Source organism: Andrena cerasifolii, chromosome 9, assembly GCF_050908995.1.
Source record: "Andrena cerasifolii isolate SP2316 chromosome 9, iyAndCera1_principal, whole genome shotgun sequence".
Taxonomy (NCBI): Eukaryota; Metazoa; Arthropoda; class Insecta; order Hymenoptera; family Andrenidae; genus Andrena; species Andrena cerasifolii.
The window spans coordinates 8,616,412-8,637,581 of NC_135126.1; the positions used below are offsets into that span (position 1 = coordinate 8,616,412).

The window sequence follows — 21,170 nt, forward strand, 5'->3', positions numbered from 1 at the left end:
TATTTTACAGTTCACGAGTTATATCACAAAATCGGAAAATAACCAGATTTTCAGGGGTCAATCACACCCCCTGAGAGTGAATATGGGCAGCAAACAAAAATTCCGTTGTAATCAGGAGGAAATTCCCTACGTATTCACAAAGTTTCACAAATTTTTGAATTTCCGGGTTCGGGATGATCCCTTGTTAGTCAAAGAATTTGAATTGACACTCTGGCGTGAAGAATGAGAAGAGATTTAGAAAAAAGAATTGCTGCAGGGCTCTGCGAATATATATTGTTGTATTTAGAAGAAGAATTTGGTCAAAGGGAGATAGATCTCATTGAATCAGGCAACGTTTTCGTGTTCCACTTTCATTCATCTTCACTTGCAAGAGAGCTAACAATAAGACGTCCTGGTTTCTAAAATTCCCCTGCGTCCTTAGTTTCTATTCTAATAATTGAGTACAAAGTATACAGTAGCTTTCAATAAGAATGACGTTTCGCCGGCTATAAATATAATATTGTTATCGATCAATATTGGAAACAACAGACCAGATTGAACGTGTACAGAAAATCCCTTCAATTAACCATTACTTTTGTCCCCAGCCAATCAAGCACCGTCAATGTAACTATAGGAATCGCGAAACGCTTCAAAGAGCAAAATGGGCCACTTGGGGGAAAAACGAATAACGCCGTGAGCGTCGCTTTTTCACCAATTATCCCCCCACCCCGTTTAATCAAATTATCTCGCTTATTCGTATTAACGAATCAAGCAAAGTCACGTTTGTTCTGTCTCAATAGTTCATCGCTGCGTCCAATCGACAAAAAGCCCCGTAATTGTCCATCACTTGTGCGTGGGCATTTAGGTGTGAAAATGGAAACAAATGCTGATTCACGAAAGGGGGAGGGGAAAGAAGAGGACTCACAATCAGTGAATTCGCTTTATCTCTAACGTCAGCGCTGAATCGTGCTGCAACGCGACACGTATCGATTAAAACGATTAATGATTATACATCGAACAAGACCAGCGCATTGTCAGCATTGATGAAATAAACGATTAGGTAACGCAGGCTATTCAGTTTGCATCATTACGGAAAGCTTCCACGGGTTCACAAATGAGGATTTGGCGAGGATGCAGGGGAGTATCATCGATGAAATTCTGTTCTTCCCTCTACATTGGTGGGGAATCGTGAAAGGAACGAAATGAATAATTGAATTTATTTGATATTCACAGACATTAACACATTTCAGACGTGGAATATTTAAATTATTGGAAGAGTTGTTTCAGAGCGTTTAACCATATCGCAGAGGATTCTGGAACCATGGGAACGTGATATTTCCAAAATAATGAATCTTTCTTAGAAAATGTAGTTTTACGAATCCATAATTATTCATTTTTCCCTTAATTACTAATTTCGAATGAAAGTACAGAGCACACTTAGATTTAGCTCTGCGTATTTCCCTAATGACTTCATTAACTTCACCAGACATCAATACTCATTATCGTTTCACTTTATATGGAGGAGGAATATAATGCGCACGAAATTAAAGAATCCTGATAACGGGTATAATCATTTCACCTTCCCAAGAGGGCTTCCACCTCCTTTTCCCGGAAAGCATTCCGCGTGCAACAAACATATCTAATAATACTAAATATAAAAATCTAAACTCTCCAACGCAAAGGCAGTATTTTTACCAAGAAATAGTACCTGAACATATTTATTCGGATTTCTCGTCATAAATTGTGAATTTTGTTTTATATCCACCGTAAAATTAGAACCAAGTTGAGATACACCTACATTTCATTTCGAATGAAGGATTTCTAGTAGTAAAGGGATCCCTTAGTCTCAGGGATCAAATTCTTCCGAGAAGCTCTTTAAATAAGATATGCAAAAATCTGCTATTAACTAAAAGTATACTAGGCCCTTTACATGGAGATTTGACATTTCTTTTTAATAAAAAAGGAATCATCCAAGTGTTCTGAGAGATATGATGATACTTTTTAAACAAGGCACGATTTTAAATAGAAATTTCTGAGGTATCTGCGAATGTTAATCCGCGACACGTAAAACGCTGCACATTTTTCAATCTTTATCCCCTTAATGGTACTCATAGATACGACGTGGCATGACAAACTAATTCAACATTTCCCAATGTCGTTTAAAAACGATGAAACTGCGTTCCTTCGGAACCACTTGTACTCAGCCATCTCGCCTTTCTGTCACAACGACTATGATAAATGATTATCGCCCGCGACGTTTCTCTGGGGAGAAGAGGGGCGCGTTGCGAGTGGTGCTCAGGGCGATAAGAACCGTGAAATTTTATTATTTCGATTCCAGAGGAAACACGTTTCACGAGCAAGCTACAATTTCGGATTCTGTAAATTTCGTGTAATTCCATCGTGATCGACTAGAATGATGCGAATTTAAATTTTCAGAAGAAAGTAGAATTCCACTGATGGATATCGCGTTACAAATATTGGAAAGCGGCGTGTAGTAACTGGCAATTTATGTGCGAATTTAATTACAACCTAGGCAAGCGATACGACTGCATTTTACTAGCATAGAAGTCTCGCCAAAGAACAATTTCACGTTGCCAACATCCGGTATAGAAATATGAAGGTACCCCGACTTTAACGGTTTGATGAAATAAAGTGTGAACCATAAAGGGTCGCCGTGAAAGCATTCTCGAAACTAATCGGATTAAACTTTACGTATAACAGTATTGCTTCCCCCAACGTTGTACTCTGTGCATTACAATGTCTACTGAAATTGGAAGGCAAAGTGAATGTCCTGGGGTCCGTAGAAATTCTTGTTTGAAGAAATCTACGCCGGAAAGGTTGCGCGGAGCGGATTAAAGATTTTCAGGGGCATTTACTTCTGCGCAAAGATTCGTATCCATATGAGAAACGCTATCTAACAATAAGACACTTCAACTCCTGCCAGTCCAAGGAAACTGGAGTTTCTTCTGGGTATATTAGAAATTAAAATCTACCCTAGAGATCTGAAATGTAAATTCCGAAATATTTATACTCGTTTGCAGATTGTTCGAAAGCCTTATAATCTACCCCATCCGTAGCATCGTGCGTATTGAGAATTGAAAAGTAAACGATAGGAAATAAGAAGAACAGTTGCAATCGTTAATGGAATATCGATTTAAGCATTGGTTCCCATTTAATTAGGAATAAGATTTGAATAAGCATTGCCATGAATTATTATGTGATATTATAACTCGAATCATGACTCCAGGATTTTTTGGAAGGAACGAAGAGCGAATCTTTAATTCTGGTGGAATTTAAATTCAGTGGATATATTTAAGATGCTGGATACTTCTAATTGATATATCTGTAATAGAGTGAAACAGTCCAAGTGACGTTTAAATCCGAGGTAGCAGAAACCTTAATAGCTTTAGGTACTTAAACATCCCTTTCCGAATTTCAAGAAATGCCAAGGATCAAACAACGCTAATAGGTTACCAAGTATTAACAGAAGTGGCAAAGGGAGTCCTACTTAGAGTATTTACCTTTGCGAAACTTCAAAGCCTTCTTTCAAGGTTGCCCAGAAACCTCGATTTTCTGCAAATCGTTTCACTCGATACTGTTTAAGTAACAGAACTCTCAGATATTCAAAAGCACAGAAATGGTAAAATTACATTCTGTAGGTACACTGTGTGGGCACTCTTGAGTTCTTAACTTCTAAAGATTACGAGTACACAATACAGTGAATTTTATAGAATTCATAATATAGAATTTCTGACACGTAATTCAAATTTACAAATCACCGCAATCATTATGGTAGACTTCCATGATGATTTACTCTAAAAACTCTTAAAACTTCTCCCTTTTAGGGAATATGATTCCAGGTGATTGTTTGGTGCGAAGGGATATAAAGCGGCAAGTTTCGCAGTGTGTATTATCATCAGAACAGCTGATGCCTCACTTCCGATGATTTATCGGCCCTTGATCTTTATTTCGTTCCGGGGGTTGTTCCCCCCCGACACAATGGACCCCACCATTTATTTTACGATTATTATCAGAGCTCAGCAGAAAAATACGAGGAATTTCGTTCCCCCTCAGTGGACGTCGACGACGTTAAAAAAGTAACTCGCGTATAATAATGCTGATTCGCATGAAAAAAAGGCAATAAATTCTCAAAGAAGGTCATCCGCGGTACGATGCCCCATGCAATATTCAATTTCTCTCTTCCTCGTTTTAAAACACTCATATTCATGAAAAATTTCATCTTTATTCTAACGCAATTTTTATTCATAGCAACTTGGGGTCCGTATACTATTAAATTTAATCTGAAGTAAGCAGAAGAACGTGCTCCCCCCGTGGAATATGTAAGTACAATGAAAAAAATGTATCAGACTCTTAATCGCTAGCTTCCACAGGAATTTACCGCGAGAACATGTTGCTACGCCAATAGAATAATTATTTACGAGTAATTCGATACCGATATTTTAATATTCTTCGTTTATCACGTGGCGGAACGGTTATTGCATCGAAAGTGGGCGGATTTCTTAGGAATCCACGCTATGCGAACTATGTTCCATTACTCCTGCTATATTGTACAAGTTATATCGAGATGCTCGCCCGGGCTTCTATTACCCATTTCGTGAAACAATGTTACAACCGATTATATATTTCTTTTACGCATTCGAGCCGCAAGGGTGTCGAGAAGGTTGTAAAAATTGAATGTTCGTTGTAAAATCGAATAGGGTGTCTGAAACTGTGCGACCTGTGTCTGTTTATATTAGAGCATGTACTGTGCAATCTTGTGCTGCGCGAGTACGACTGTTTAGATAGCACGACCGATAAGAGATATTGATTCGATTGAACATTTTCCTGCAACACAATTTGCTATCGGACCGTTGTACCCTTCGGTTGAGTAACCCGTCATTCCACGAACAGTGGGTATTATAACATTGCGCATTACTCGGTCGTGTGGTAACAAAGTGATCGAACGGGACGCCAGAATAATGATGGATACATATTTATGTCTGTAATTGGAAAACGAATGGCTTCTTCCATCATAATTATTCATGATGAAGTAACAAAGTAATGAGCGCTATATGAAAATGTATGTGCACTAACATTTGAACCTTTTGGCTTATTTCAAAATTTCTTTAGGATATTTTTAATACCTGACAATTTTTAACGTTTAAAAGAGCTCGAAGAAAGTTTCAAGAAATTCGAGCTACAAGAATAGAACGAAGTTTGCAGCTTCTTAGTAATATTCTACAAGACTGTAGAAAAGTTCCTCATAGAAGTTACATAATTACGCGAGCTTTGGAAATTTACTCAAATCGAATCACAGTTTTATTAATTTCCAATAGATAATACGAAATTTGTATACCCCTATTATATTTGATACGTTACTGATTTCTGTAATGCGCAGTGTTTAAAATAATAAAAACTCCGTGTATGAAAATAGTTTGCTGTACACTTAATGCCTTGAAATTTTCAGTAAATAGTTATTCGAAATATTCGCTCTCAAAATACTCACATCTCGTAATCCTTTGCAGAATCAAGGAGCAGTCATCGGGCAGTCGGACGTTGAAACAGGTACAAGCTGAATCGCCTGCGAAAGCTCCCACCGTTGACTCGTACTACTTGGAGTACTTTCGGCCCGCTTCCAGCGACCACGAACGCCCCGCGGTTGCTTTAATAAAAACCGACGAAATCCCCGATAAATTACATCTACAGTTTCACACGCTTCAAAGCACGTTTCATTGTTAAATTGAATAAGTATTAAATTTAAAGACCGTGAGAGCTCTATTATTTCCGTTCGATAATAGCGAAATGATTACCCATGGATCAGTGTTTTATTTATAATGCACGAGAAATTTATCGATCGCGGCGGTCGATGGGCGAATTATCAGAAACGATCGCGAGGGTAGTTGGTGCTCGAGTCGCGGCGCGCTGATAACTGAACACCTTTCGGCAACGCTCGACCGTGATAGGGCGACCGTAGGAGGCCGAGAGGGGATCGCGTCGGGTAGGGTGAACGGAAGAACAACACGAGGTTGTGGTAGGGGTTGGGGATTTACGTGGAAAGGAACCACACGGATCGAGGAATGAGACAATCGAGTATTAATTCACCTCCATATCCAGCTTGACATTTAACCTTTATCAGGGAACGCTTATCAGCTAATTGTTCTCGCTGTGAGCCGGCCAACGTAGAACAATCGGTTTTTATAACCCAGAGATAAGGCGTTGCGTTTTATCGCAGTCGAAATGTAGAATTGCGTAATTGGGGTGAGCGATTTCGTGCTTCGAAATGAAGTAGGTATATAAGGGGTTATATCTAGGCAGGCGGCTGAAAAGAGGCGAATGTTTGTGAATTTTTTTTGAAACAGCAGAAGCATATATTTTTACAGAACTTTTTGCACTTAAAAGAGCAACGTTTAAAGAACATTTGGTAATTTTCTCGTAGAAAAATATTTAGGTTTATAATAAAGTAACGACCGACATCCAAGAAGCCTTTTTAAAAAATTGGTTTTGCGGTGAGCACTGCCATTCGCAACCAGATTATCTAAAACCAGAAAACAAAAAAGAGTTCGTTAGTATATTAATGTATCCTCTGATTAACGGAGGGAATGCCCGAAATATTAATTTAAAACAAAATGGTGACAATTTAAAGTTGAAATCATGATTTTTTCGTGTAAAAATCACGCGAAAAAATTCAACACTTCAACTTTAAATAGCCTCCATTTTGTTTTGAATTAATATACCGAAAATTCCCTCCGTTAATCAGAGGATACATTAATATACTAACGAAATCTTTTTTGTTTTTTGATTTTAGATAATCTGGTTGCGAATTTATAAAAGGCTTCTTAAATGTCAGTTGTTACTTTATTATAAACGTAAATATTTTTCTACGAAAAAATTACCAAATGTTCTTTAAACGTTGCCCTTTTAAGTGCAAACAATTCTGTAAAAATATATGCTTCCGCTTTTTCAAAAAAAAATCACAAATATTCGCCTCTTTTCGGCCGCCTGACTAGGTATTACCCCTTAAAGGCCTTGCTTGCCTCTTTTCCTAAATTATAATGATTTAATTAATTTGGGTCCTTGTGACATCGTACAGTGTTCTGATATGGATCAAGTAGAAAGTGTTAATTAAGTGAAAATCGTTCAGAATCTTGAACAGAAAGATGCTCCCAATTACATTTAAAAAACCGATCCGTTATTCCATGGCATCTTACGAAATTGTGTCATTATTTTACTACTTATTTCGGTATTATCGTTACTCAAGTTTCATCTCCCCAAAAGGATTGGATTTCATTCGTCGCCGTTTTTCGTCTGAAACACCAGGTATTCCATCACATCTTAGATTATCTGGTTGGAAGAACGAAATAAAACATTTGGGATTATCCCTTGCGGACGGACAAGGCGACGGTGTCACTTTCGTGAGAAGAAAGTCTGAGGGCCAATAAAATAATCGTAAAAATAGCGCAGTGGAACAGCGAAATGGGAATTACGAAATGTCAATCTTATTTGGTCAGTGATAAAATTGCTCTGCAAGTGAATTGCATCAAAATGTTAATGTAACGTAAGTACCTAGTCTTGAAATGTTCAGGGGATGAAAGTCCTATAAAATTCTACGCAAAAAAATTGTCGGAATCAAATGAATATTCTACATTCTATGATATATTACATTGTCCACCCTCTGTGCTAAGTTATAAATACATTCGACGAGCGACAGGAAATACTGAAACCCCTCGGAAGATGCGGAACCGAATGTCTGCTATTGAAAGATGTTGTTGTTCGTGGATAACACGGTGGCTAACAGTGTCTGACAGAATGCCAACGTTTCCATCTGTTTCAGACAATGATATTAGGATTTTATTGGAATCCCTTTATCCGCGGCCTCAGTAGCGCGAAGGGAAGGCATAAACATTAAATATGTACCTACATATAATGAAAGAAAAACAGGTCGCACCATCTAAATGAAAACTTCGTAAATTAAAGCAGTAATGCCAAGGGACCGTTTCGAAATTGTAATTTCAATCCTACAACCGTTTAATTAGCAACCCGTTTCAACCCTCCACGCAATCAGAAGACTGACATCCCAAGAATTCGCCTCGCAATAAGACGCGCTGGAATATTACAGGCATACCTTTACGTTATGAGATTTTAGATGCTCGCAAAGATGAACGTAAGTTTAACGGCGCGATCAAACGCCCTTTACAATCCACCTTTACGTGGGCGAAATATTTCTGATTTCCTGGTCGCGTGTACAAGGCAAAGGTTCGTAAAAGAACGAATAGCGGGGAAAGTCGTAAACACCGAACGAATTTTCATGAATTCCTCAGTCGATCTTGTCAAAAACGGAATATATGCTAATGCAATTTTATTCCATAAAACGGAAAGGTCGCTGAAGTGTAACTCCTGAAGCTATAGATTCTTGGGAAAGAGATAAAAAATAACGTTTCTTGGGATACTAGTTTCTTTTACTTTTTATAAGAGAAAAGTTGCACATTTTTACGCGTGCCATTGGAATTGTATGGCTGCCTGAGAAATATTGCACTCGGCCCCTTTGTCATCAAAGAAACCGACGTACAGGAAGACTCCGCTATCGATGTTTCCACGAAGCTTTTGGCGAAAGCAGACTTGAATAAGGTTTTATTCGTTTTTTTTTTTTTAAATAATAGGCTTGGAGAAGTGACATTGCGCGGGGATATTAATGCGTTGTAATCACATCCAAAGATTTACCTAAAGTTTCACAAGTATTTACAAGAAAGGATATCCAGCTGTAATCAACAGCTTAATTACACGTATCAGGATTGAGAAAGATGTAGAATAATGACTGATATAAGTAGACATTTCACTCGAATATTTTGATCATGAATCAATAAAGGGGAATAAATAAATTCGAAAATCGTGTTTGTCCAGGAAGGCATATGAACGAAGAAACCGTGCATGTACGTATATATAGGTACTAGCTATATCCAACTTGAAAGCACTGAGAAACTATTATACTCGGTATCCTTGGGATAAGGTTCCTCAAGGAAGTTTTCTGCATTTTATGTGATTGATACTTTACTCGTTGCGAATAACCTCGGACGAAAGGAAATATAATAATAGGCATTTTCGGATTAATACGGTTCCCGTATCCCCTTTGAATGCTAGATTTCGAGACGAATGTTGTTAAGACACAAAGCTACATGAATTCACATTGATCACACCGAAGGACTAGTGTCTCAATATTTCCAGAACTCAAAAACCTTCATCAACATTAAACCCCACGATGGTTATGCCGGAAAACAAAACTATATTTCGAGGTACAGTAATGATGTTACATAATGTCACTCTCGTCTCCCAATTAGTTTACATCCACGCCACGTGTCGTGACATAAATATATGCATGATATTACGCGTCACTTCTTAATAAGAGGCGTAATTTATTGATCAATCCGCATGGCGATCATCCTCATCGAAATCTGTGAGAAATAATTACCGTGGGATCATGATGAAAAAGTTAATATTATTAGGTTACCCGGTAGTGTCGTGTCGAATTTTCTACCGACAGACGCGTGGACCACCCATCGCCCTCTGTTTGGAAAATCAGTATCGTAAAGTATACAAACTCACCGCGACACAATCTTCTGGAATCACCTAATAAATACCACCAGTAAAACCTTGGAAGTAGGTAAACTAGATAAGTATCACACGGTTAGTCAAAGTAACAACTTATAATATCACTTGTATGCCTATGAATCTGACAAATAACTGTATATCTTCAAGCAGAATAATATATATATTTAATATTGGTACCAGTATTTAGCTGAATCTTTGAGTCTCGTGTCTAAATGGATACGAACTTGACGCAATTAATATTTTCAACGCGTGTATGTAACGTGTCAGCGAATGGCAACGAGAATTGAGTTCCAAGACGGACAAACGACCTGACGTCGTAATTATCCCGATTTTATCCATCGAGAATCAAGAGGGTATCATCGTACCCCGCGTGCATCATAGATGGTGTACGATGCGCCGAGTGGGATAGCAGATCTCGTACATCGTGACCGTTTTAATAAGCAACACGTGCATCCTGTATTTCAGTGCATTCTGATGGTGTTACTTCCTGATAGAGTTCAGTTCGCCGAGCAGCCAAAGGCAAAGTAAGTCTGAATATAATTTTCACGTTTTATCGAATGTCGTTTATATTCATAACATTTTCGTTATGAGTTCAGATTGCGGTTTTAAATTTGGGTTTACACGATGTAAATTCCTGTTACGTAACCGGTAGCGTCGGGTTAATTCGACCTTGATCCCTGATCAGAAAGATACACCTGATTGTGAAGGCTGATTAACATGTTACGAAATTCTAGGCTAGCTAACTTGCTACGGTAATTATTTACTTTGGGGATTACTCACCGATTTTGATGAAATTTAGATATGTTGTAAAACTTCACATTTTGAACAATTTTTCCCTATACATGTTACCGCCGCTCGGCTTTAGTTTTCGAAATATTCGCAAAAAACTTTGGTAATTGTTTAGAAATTGCTCCTCCCAACCGATTTCGATGACCTTGAAATATGTTCTCAAGGTCATCATTCTGAACAACTTTTCCCTATACATGTTGCCGCCGTTCGACCTTTGTTTCTGAGATATTTGCGAAAAACTTGTTGACTTATTCCGACACAACGCGTTTGTAAGCGATGCGGTATTTACATTCCGCGAAACGATACGCGAGGCACGATTACTGCGAAGAGCGGGCCATGCGAGCCTTTGTCACTCTCGACGCTCGCTTGAGCGCCGTAGAATCCGGCAACATCGCCGGTGCGACGAGCCATTGGCGATCGTGTTACAAAAAGGAGTCGTCGAGCCGGGCTCGAGGAGAGAACACGTAGTTATTAAATATTCTAAACCTATAACCGTTGTTGATTCGGACTATCTCGCCTCTCTCCCCCAAACATTCCACTTGACAACATATTTCAAGGTCATCAAAATCGGTGAGGAATCCCTAAAGTAAATAATCGCCTTGCTGCAGCACTTTGAAAAAGTGGTGTCCGTTATTTTGACCGACGTATTATTGTTTGTTATTTCGAACACCGAATTCAAGTTCGAATATTGGCCCACAAACCCCTGATCAGTGAATTGTTTTCTCCTTACGCATTAAAATACGTAGATTTCAATTCTTCCAATGCATAACGTGCTTTCTTCGTGTAATCTTGGGCGTCTCTTCTATTTATTATAGTACAAAAATGTCATATCCTGTAAACGATACTCTACCGTCATGGATCCCAACCTTCGACGATACCAAACGTTGCCCTAAATGTGGCGTGATATTAACGGAGAATCACAATTGCTGGAAATGGAAGGGAAGAAATCGAAATGCGAAGCCTCATCAACCCCGGAACAATACCAGTCGATCTCAGAAAATAAAGCTCGATTCGTTGGTATCTTCTAAACCGGAAGCCTCCAATACGAGATGTGCCAGCACACAAACGGAAGCAATTACTTGCTCGCAAACATCCACGACAACGCAAACTGACGACGTCCAAGTTGATCGAAACGAAAACGTCACTAGAGACGTGTTAGAAAAAATGGCCTGCAGCAGGTTGTTGCTGTACCATTTACAGTCTTTTATTGCCGATTTGAACCTAGAATAAGATTTTGCTGTCCGATTAGGAAGGCGACATCGCGTTCCTTTAATTTTCCAAACGATATCACGAATCATTTAGTTCAGGTTTATGAAAATATGATTGCAGGAATAAGAGTTGAGCGTTCTGTGATTTAGCGGTAAATCAATATAAGGCTAGAAGCATGAGTTGAATTTTGTGTTTAGTAAATTTCGACGATCTCTGACGATTGAAATGGTTAGAAAATTAATTATTAATTATCTTATTGATTAAACGAATCAACACCGTCGGTATAGAAAGCAGCTATGTTTAAGTTGTATGAAGATTCAAAAGAATTCCTAATAAATTTGTTACTTTCCTTTTTAAGTACTCTTCTTTCATTTATATCCCGACAATTCAGATTTTATACCACCTCAGACGGAGTGTAAAATGGACCTTTTACCCGTGGGTATTTTCTGTCCCACAGTTTTGGGGCTCATGAGCGCCGTTACCATATGCGTGTCACACCCAACGTTATCGATTCAGTCTAAAACACGATTACAATGCTACGCGTGGTAGGATTTAAGAAGAACTAGACTGTACTGTAAACTTCTCTGTTGGCGGTAAGTGAATTCTCGAGGCAAGTCAGGCACACTGTCTGACTCAAATGTAACTGGAAGTTAGTACCAGGAATATTACGCAGAGTTTCTATGGCAGTGCTTAAACGTTTTAGTGAAGTAATATTAATTACTCTATTGTTTTTTTAATCCTGTTCGGACACCTCAAACCCAGGACAGATAAATGCATTGGACATTCGATCTGTTGTATATTCTATGTGTCGTTTGTGATGCCACTAAACATCACAAGATGATAAACTTTATCCTCGTCTAATATTAGTGATAAAATACCATGTATGGATACCTTATGGAATAAGGGTAGTTTCCTCTTTCATTGCTCGTCGATAACGTTGATGTAATAAAGAAATCTGCTTTATAAACAGCTAAAAATATGGAAATTTTCTATCATTCCATGCATGGGTAACGGTTTTAAAATGATTATAAACTCATTTTGTGTATTAAAAACCTAATTTACAATATGTACACCTTGTAGACATCGAAAAACACTCGTACCATATCTTATATGCCCTTAATTTATATACTTAATTTACATGTATATAACAATTCCCTTGCACTTATGAAAGAAGAAGATGTAAATTATTCTAATCATCGTCTGCACTACCCCTGTATTTTAATTTCACTCTGACACACAACGCAAAATTCGTTGCAATCTGCCGAAGGAGTTAAAAGGAAATAAAAGCGGACAATCATCCTAAAAGAATTTCTTCCAAATATACTTATTCGAATGAAATTATTATTATTTTATTATTATTTATTTTTCCGTATCGTTCCATTGATGGATGCACAGCTGCCTAGAATACATTCTATAACATTAAATCAACGTAACATGTATTATTCCCTATTCTACACCATCAATGACTGTTTCAGGAACAATAAAATATTCTTCCAGCCATATTCCTTATACTTCGTCACAGAAAACATGATTAAACAGGGAAATTATGGCAAAAATAATTTACAAATGTATTTCTGACCCAACCCGATACCGTTGATGACTCGATCTCAATTAAAAGCTAATTACTCAACAGATCCCCTGCTGATGGATGTTTTATATCAAGGAATGCATATTTCCACCTCGCGATTTTATTACTGGCTAAAACGTCGCGTGCTTCGAGCTAGACCTCCAGAATCTCGTAGCTAAAACGACGACACAGAACGTCAGAGTTTTTCAATTTCGATATGCGTGCTGAATGAAGCACTTTTTATTGCGACTTTTATCGGATTTTTCTCTCGATTTAACGGGCACCGTTGCGCCCGAGGATCAGGGACCATGGGGATGCAGGAAATATCCTGGTCTTTGCTTGGGGAGCAGTTTCGGTGTAGGTGCGTACTCTTTTTTGAGCTTTCGAACAAATAATGGAAATATCAATCAAGGAAGGTGAATGGGATGGGTCGGTGTTTACAAATGATGCGAACAAAACACGTGCACCCTCATCTCACCTGAAATTAAAAGAAAATATTCCCTGGGAAGATACTGCTTCAAGCATCATTAATTCATCTTCGTCGTCACCCTTGAACCTCAGTCGTGTGCAAATTTATAACGATTTCTTGAATTACTAATTCTTTAAATTTAGTAATCACTGGCTGCAGAGTCTCGGCAAATACGAGGGAAAATGAAACTGGGGCTCTAAACTATTAGAGTGGAACAGCATTCAAAGAGAAATACGATCCAACACGAAGAAATACAATGCTGCGTGTAACCGGAGAAATTTTCAAACAAGAAAACATCCACTGCCGATTCTAAATTCGACCTTTTAACTGTGACACTTGAACACCTTCATAACGATTCTACGATCACTTAGACAGTGTTCCATTGCAGAAAATTTAACGATTAAATGTTATTCAAAATAGGGAAATATAATTTTGCATTAGCCTTGCAAATTGAAAGTATTAATTTGGAGATCATTTAACTCCCGTTTTCAATTTTCACCCATCATCCATACGAAAGTGAGAAAAAAAAGTGGGAATAGAATGCATCGTACAAATTCCATTAAACGTAAACACTAAAAAGGAACAAAACAGATACACACGCGCCTGTTGTTTTATTCAGGGGATACGATCGACAAAGGAACGAGATACGTAGTAACAAATGAACGTGCTAAAAACACGCCAAAATCCATCACGTGCTCTTTTGATGGATCGTCGCGCGAGATTGATCTATTCTATCTACGAAAGCTCCAGCAAAATAAATGGAAAGTAACTTGCGAGCGTTAAATAAAAAGTTTCGGAGGGTGAAAGGTATCGATTGCATCGTGTAGCAAATTCTCTTTCCCCAGATTATTATTACCCCTGTATCTTGTTATCCCTCGTCCGACCTGAACCAAAGTCACGCGCAATCCTAAGAGTCCCTAAAAGTGTGATCGAAATCCTACCAAAACGAAGGAGTTTCCTTGCAACGCAACGCTAACTGCTTTTGACAAACGAAGCAATAAAATGCGACCGTTCATTGTGTCACCCTTTGACGGATCGTCCGGCGCGATTGGCGATCGAGTCGATCGGGCGAAGAGCGAAAAAGGCCGCGAAGGCTGTGTCTAAAAGGGGGTGGCTGAGGAAAGATAGGAGGGGTAGGGCGTGCAGTTTGAAACGAACGTCTGTCTCCGAGGGGGTTACAGGTGGTTGCTCCTGGAAGAAAGAGCCGAGAGAAAGGAACACGTCGAAGGAGGAGGCTGAATGAAACATAGGGATGAAAAAGAAGGAGGGAGCCGCACTCGAGACACGCGCAATTTGATTACCAAGCCTCAGAGCCCTGCTCCACGTAAGTTGAATGATAAAGTGCAGAATAAACGTCTGAGAACGCCGGGAAATCTTCCTTCTGCCGTATACAATTGTGAATATTAAGAACAGCGTATTATCAACGATACCGTTTTATAGTTGGATTTGCGCGTATGGAAATGGAAGGCTAAACATAGAAAGCTTTGTGAAAACTTTACAAGAAAATCATTTTATTTTTCAGATCCATCGATGTCTAAAGGAGACATCAAGTGGGCCATTTTGTCTGCAATGATGTAATGAATCTAAAAAATCATAAATAATTTAATACAAAACTTATTATAAATAAATTTTGTCGCGTAATAAGTATTTTCTTTTAATTTTTTTTAATAACATCGTCCCCCAAACAATCCTAAAATCATTCATTTTCGCCGGGGATAAACGTATGTAACCCTTTTTTTTAAAATTGAGGCACATTTAAATACTGTATAAAGTGACACCCTTAAATTCAAAGCCAGCCAACACGAGGTCAGGCGACTGTTTCTACTTGCCTTAAACCACCCCTGCATCCATCGAGCGAATTGATCAAAGTACACAGGTACATACCAGAAGCCACAAAAGTGCGTCTCGCCCGAAAAGACCCCTACTACTCTAGTGTCCGAAAACGACTGATTACCTCCCCGTGGTTCTGACACTCGCCACTCTAGACTTCCACCCTTCAGCCCCTACTGCTTTTACAACTTCTCTAAATTCCTCCCGCCCGCAATACTACCCTTCCAAAGGCAAGAGGATTAAACAATCGTCGAGGCTGTCAGAGTAACCTACCCTAGAACCACCCCTATCTGAGCCCTGCTAATTTATCACCCAATGCCTGAGAGGAACTTACAGGAACGAGTTTTCTCCGTCGAAACGGAGATTCCAGGCATACCGTAACCCAGAAGGAGATGGAGAAAAATGAAAATCGCTGGCTGGACCGACAACAGATCCGAGAGCTTGACAGGAAGCCGAAATGCCAGAGCTTAACCGCGCGCGCCATCCCCTACGTAAGAGAGCAGCTCCGGCCAGTAGTGGGGGGGGGGGTGCGAGGACGGCCGGTGGGGGCGAGCTTTTGCAAGCTCGTGGCGCCACTTAGGGGTGAAGCTCAGCCCGCCAGGAGGAGGGTGTGGGAAGCACGAGCAAGCGAGCGAGGCTCGATCCTAGGGTTCAGTCAGTCGTGCGAGGAGCGAGACTCGCGACGGTTGAAAGGCTCGTCGTGAACGCGCTACTCACCCCTCTCGGCAACACCGTACCCTCGGTACAGGCTCCACCTGTTTATCATCCCGTCGCGGTGAACCCCACCGGTCATACGCAACGTGCTGCGAAGGCAGAGGAAGAAAATGTTACCAGCACCGTTGTGGACGCTCCGGACGGAGAAGAATTCAGGGCCCATCGACCTGTACACGAGATAATCATCGTGAGGAAAGGGGTTGGACGCGTGCCGGCACCCTGGCCCAGTGATCTCGGCGCGATTAGCAGCTTAATTGATCAGGTACGATATCGCGTATCAAGCAGCTGTTAACCGCGATACGCATACTCGAAACGAGGGGTTGCAACCGCAGCGAGCCCCTTTTCCAGTCTCTTTCTATTCGCGAGTTCACCCAGCTCTTGCTTTCCTCTTTTTCTTCTTCTTCTTCTTCTTCGTTTTGCATCGATGGCCTCTTTCCGTGGTGTTTCTATGTCATTCTCTGCCCTCCTGCTCTCCCGGCCCTCGCTGTTTTCCGGCCTCTCGGCTGATTAACCGTGAAATGGGGTGATTACGGGACGCGACACGCGCACCTACGTAAATGCGCGTGCATTGTGACGACGGCGGATGGGAACAGGGAGTGCAACGTGACCTCGTGGCGGATAGTCTTCTTTTCGTCCGCGTAGTCGGTCGGTAAGAGCGCCCGATCGGGGGTTGCCAGGGGCTGGCGTTTCTTTTCGTGGACACCGCGGCAGGTTCTGGCCCCCGGGACGAGATTTTCCTGCTCTTCGACGTGGCCTAGGGGAAGGTTCACGGTCACATAGACGCGAACGTGTTTTGTATATTGTACACTTTTGAGTGCTGGCTCGTGAAATTTTTATGAAATGCTTAACGTTCACTTCGGGGGCCGGATAAGTGCTTTTGCGGGAGCCGCGGATTTTTGGCTGAATAATTTAGAGGATGAGACAAGCATTCTTTTATGTATTTTCTGGGGGAATATTAAGGTAAATGTTGATAAAAAATAGAGGAATTACATGCGTGGAAATTTAAGTGTTTTAAAGGGTACAGTATTGTTATAATCGATACTTCCCAGAAGCATAATTATCATTATGGAGGTAAGAGTGCCTAAGAGCGACGTTCAAGGCGAACGTTAATAAGGCTACTGTATACATAGATTCACTGTTTCAAGATGAAACCAGCCACTACACAATCCCTCGGAGCGGAGAACTTTCTCCTCTCTTAATCCCTCTGTATTTCTAGTATATTACTTGCAACATTAGTAATCGCATTAAATTCATAATACACCGTTTCTATCTATCAAAGTAACCGCGCAGCAACGATACCTGCAATGAATTTTTGAAAATACACCTCGTCACTATTGCGTGCGAAACAATCAAGCGCAATTAGCCGCGACGGACGGCTTCGTCGACCTGATCTTTTTCTTTCACGCCGCGTCGCGTCCTCAATCAACCCTATTCCAGATTTCTTCCGCCCCGTAGTTTCATTTCCATCTTGGCAACGTTCGAAAATCTCCTCTATCTCGATCAATGAACTTGGGAGCCGAGAGCCGAAAAGTAACCACACGTCTTGCGGAATAGCGGAGTTTACGGCCTAGTGAGAGCGGATAGGATCGATATTTAAGGGGAGAAAAAAAAAAGGAATTCGTGCACGAAAATTTCTCGACCTTAAAGCGAGCCTGCATCGCTGCACGACCCTGCAGTCGCAGCCTTAATTGCGATGCAACGCGAGATACAACGGTGATTATATTTTTTCTTCTAATTAATTACTCTCCCGCGCTTCTTACGTCGCAACGACTGAGCTGCTGTTTAACTTTTCCTTGTCCACTGCTCGGAGTAAACAATCCTTAAGAGCAGACAATTGAAACTCGGAATGTATTTTACTTTTAATAATTAATATTGAAATTTTACATGTCTCTTTTCGAAAGTATATAGAAAGCATTGACCCAATTCCCACTTGCATGACGTACAATACTTTCCTTCTCATAATTAAGAACCTAAGTTCGCAAAGTTTGGCCGGTCATGCCAGAAACTGGCTGCGCACATATTATTAATATAGCACCGAAAAGTTTGATTCGTTTCATGTATCGTGGCGAGCGGTATCCGATTCGACACAGCCGATTTTCAATTTCTCGCGGAAAAATGGTGTGTATCAGTGGCCGACCGTTGTGCATTACTGGTTACACGGGCCGCAATAACGTTCCTTGAATTAAGGCTCGATTTAAATGCGAAACAACAACGGGCGTGTGCGACGGTTGTATTTCTGGCTGGCGCTGATTAAATTTCAAACTCGATCGGGTGTGGCATAAAGCCGATTCGTGATTTGAAAACCACTTTCTGTTTCGCCTGTCTGCCCCGTGTACACTCGTCACGGGTGGATCGACGAACGTTTGAGCTCAAGGGTCGTTTGAACTCGATATCTCGTCAGCATGAGTACATCGCTGTCGAGCCGCGACCTAAATGATTTTAAAAAGAAGAAAATCCCAGTCTCATCCCGGGAGAGAAAGATGGAAGAGGGAGAGAGAGAGAGAGAGAGAGAGGAGAGGGAGCAAACGGTCGCATGACGTCTCTCGGGCAGCTCGTTCGCATTTGTGCAACTGCGATTCACAAAAGAGGAGAAATGCAAGGCCGTACATCGTATCGCGGAAAATCGCGAGATATTTACGAAAAATTCTGCGCTCCTGTCGGTCGACGCGAGAACCGGCACGCTTCCACGGGATAATTGCAAATTACAATTCCCTTCGCCTCCAACTTCTCTCGTTGTTTCGTTAATGCAGCAGCCGAGGACCTCTGCGTATCGAATATCACAATTTTAATTCATTTGCACGTGTATCGATGGAATTGTCTGGGGTGCTGAAAAATGTTTCATTGCAAAGTTCAAGGCCTTCGCAGATCGTTATTAAAATGTCTTCTTTAAAAGGGATGGTAGACGATTTTTATGTAAAATCGTAATTTCGACGATAATGGTAAATAAGTGGTAATAAAATTGAAGCTACAATTTTTTGTAAAGGAGGTTGATAATGCGTTTAATGAAGAAAATTGAAGGTGCTTCGAGCTTTTAGTAGGTATGATGGAACATCCAGGCGTTCGAAGTTTTACCTGAAACATTTTTCGAACTCACTAACAATTCTGCCGATATTCGAGTGATTCGATTAAAATTGGGCACTCTTTATAAAATACTACACTGCTGAAAATAATTAGAGAACCACCCAATCCATTAGCTCTATTTACCATCGCAGCACGCGATATTTGAGAATCGATTTCGTGTCGATTAATAATAAGTAAAACGAAAATATTGCTGCATCAAGCATTCGGTATTTCCTTTGCCCCTCATATTTGTCCAATTTCTGCAGAATTCCTTGGAAATCCAACCTACTAAATTACGTACTTCGAGGAACGCCTGTCATTTATCAGAAGAATCAACAATAGAATTTATTCGAGTATAACGTATTCGTAACAGGGTGAAATTTTCCCTCGGTCGTTTCTCGAAATTCGCCCACGTACACGCGCCTTTGTTCCGGCTATTGCGCGGACCGGTGGCACGTAATGAAAATTTGTCTCGCATGAATCTCGGGCCGTGGAACGGCGCGCAGTGAACATTTATGAACAGAACGCGATATTTATCTCCTCCGGTCAGGGAAAATGCTTAAAAGAAACCCTTCATTTATAAACCTTTCGGGGGAGGGCAGTGATCCGCACACACGGTTCATCGGAGTTTAACATTTCTTACGTAAGGCCTGCACTCGAGCAACCCCCTGCCCTTTGCGCGCAGAAACGCCAGGCAACGTTCGAATTTTCATTGTAACGCAACTGAACTGTTACCGAGGCAGCAGGTTAAACACAGTCGCGAATTAAACTTAACGAGGGGTAACGGAATTGGGACGAAAATATTCATCGTTCCCATAACGGGTTGGCGCGAGTTGAAACGAGTCACGATCGAAACGTGTCGCGTAGGTGAAACACGAGGCATTAATTGCTTTATAAGATTCACCATTACAAAAATATCCACCGTCAATTAAAGGAAGCAAATGGATACTTCGCTGCGAGGTAGGATCGAAGCCTTTTTCTCTGAGGAAAAATCGGGGGAAGATCGATGACGTGGCAGAAAAAAAGACGCGATGGAAATATCGGTAGAAATATCGGTGACGAAGAGAGCAAAGGGGGTGGGGAAAACGCGAAAGTTGCGATTCCCACGAAAACGTGTGTGCCTGGTTGACGAACGCGGAGCTCCTGAGCGAAGCAGCGCAAACGATATTACTCGTACACCCTTTGTTAAGCCAGCTGCGCCCATTTTGTATGTATATGCACACACAGCTTTGTATATATGAGTGTACAGCTGGTACAAGGTTGCACACCTAAAACGTGCCGCGCGTCATAAGCTGCCGGTCTACTGCACCCTGTTTTAACTGCACACACGGGCCAACACACCCTCTGCAGCGGGGTATACGTGGACATTGGGGTTAAGTAGCATGGCAGAAGAATTTTTCATACCAAATTTCCTTGCTGTTTAGGAGCCTAGATCCATTCGTAGTCATGCACCGGATCGATGAAACAGAAACTACCCTTAGTATCGTATGAATTAATGTGTGAATGTACACGAGACACTTCGAAGAAAAAGATCTGCGAATCACCCCTGCTTGAGCGACTGGTGACTTTCTGTTCTAGTGACGCAAATTATTTGCTACCCTTTATTTGTTGCTCGCTCTATTGCAGATAAGATGGTCTTATTATTTTTTTGTATTCCTTTCTGTATTTTCCTTCAGTTTTAGGACACTTGTTCAGAGCTGTTGCCCAGTTATACCGAGTACAATGTCTTCATTGAATTCTGTTAAATGAACTTACTCGGCTACTTTTCCGCAATACCAAGGTCTACGTGCATCGTTGCCAGTACAAGGGTATGCAAAGTTATGAATAAAAAATTAGGACATGCTTCGCCGATCAATCGATTTCTCGTTCAAACGTAACGACAGAGTTTAGACTAATATTTTATTCATCTCTGTTTCAAAGAGCGACCATCAGAGGCTCACTTTTACGAAT

General features: G+C 40.6%; 3 protein-coding genes across 8 annotated transcripts in view; 2 read left to right on the top strand and 1 right to left on the bottom strand.

The window, feature by feature from the left end:
• Sytbeta (Synaptotagmin beta) overlaps window positions 1-21,170 on the bottom strand; it is a 155,361-nt gene that overhangs the window by 81,002 nt on the left and 53,189 nt on the right. For 3 of the 5 annotated variants that reach the window (XM_076819634.1, XM_076819630.1, XM_076819633.1), the window contains exon 1: window positions 5,486-5,888. The gene's annotated coding sequence lies outside the window, so the exon portion shown is untranslated. Of the gene's footprint in view, window positions 1-5,485; window positions 5,894-21,170 lie in introns of those variants that run through there. The other 2 variants (XM_076819631.1, XM_076819632.1) reach the window with 2 other exon arrangements.
• On the top strand, window positions 9,842-11,824 carry LOC143372821 (uncharacterized). 2 transcript variants are annotated; one of them, XM_076819390.1, is made up of 3 exons: window positions 9,850-10,106; window positions 11,187-11,634; window positions 11,674-11,730. In XM_076819390.1, the coding sequence occupies exons 1-2, from the start codon at window positions 9,964-9,966 to the stop codon at window positions 11,599-11,601; spliced, it is 558 nt and encodes a 185-aa protein (XP_076675505.1). In that variant the 5' UTR covers window positions 9,850-9,963; the 3' UTR covers window positions 11,602-11,634; window positions 11,674-11,730. The 2 variants fall into 2 exon arrangements, with proteins under 2 accessions (XP_076675504.1, XP_076675505.1); XM_076819389.1 differs by having other exon boundaries at window positions 9,842-10,106; window positions 11,187-11,824.
• The window catches only part of LOC143372943 (uncharacterized), a 66,106-nt gene continuing 61,052 nt past the window's right edge, over window positions 16,117-21,170 (top strand). The window contains exon 1 of the mRNA XM_076819624.1: window positions 16,117-16,422. The gene's annotated coding sequence lies outside the window, so the exon portion shown is untranslated. The remainder of the gene's footprint in view (window positions 16,423-21,170) is intronic.

Excerpts from the sequence above, each read along its gene's own strand:
- LOC143372821 (XM_076819389.1), top strand. The coding sequence starts at position 9,964 with ATGGTGTACGATGCGCCGAGTGGGATAGCAGATCTCGTACATCGTGAC. Across the intron at positions 10,107-11,186 it reads GCCGAGCAGCCAAAGGCAAA|TACAAAAATGTCATATCCTG; the intron begins GTAAGTCTGAAT and ends TATTTATTATAG.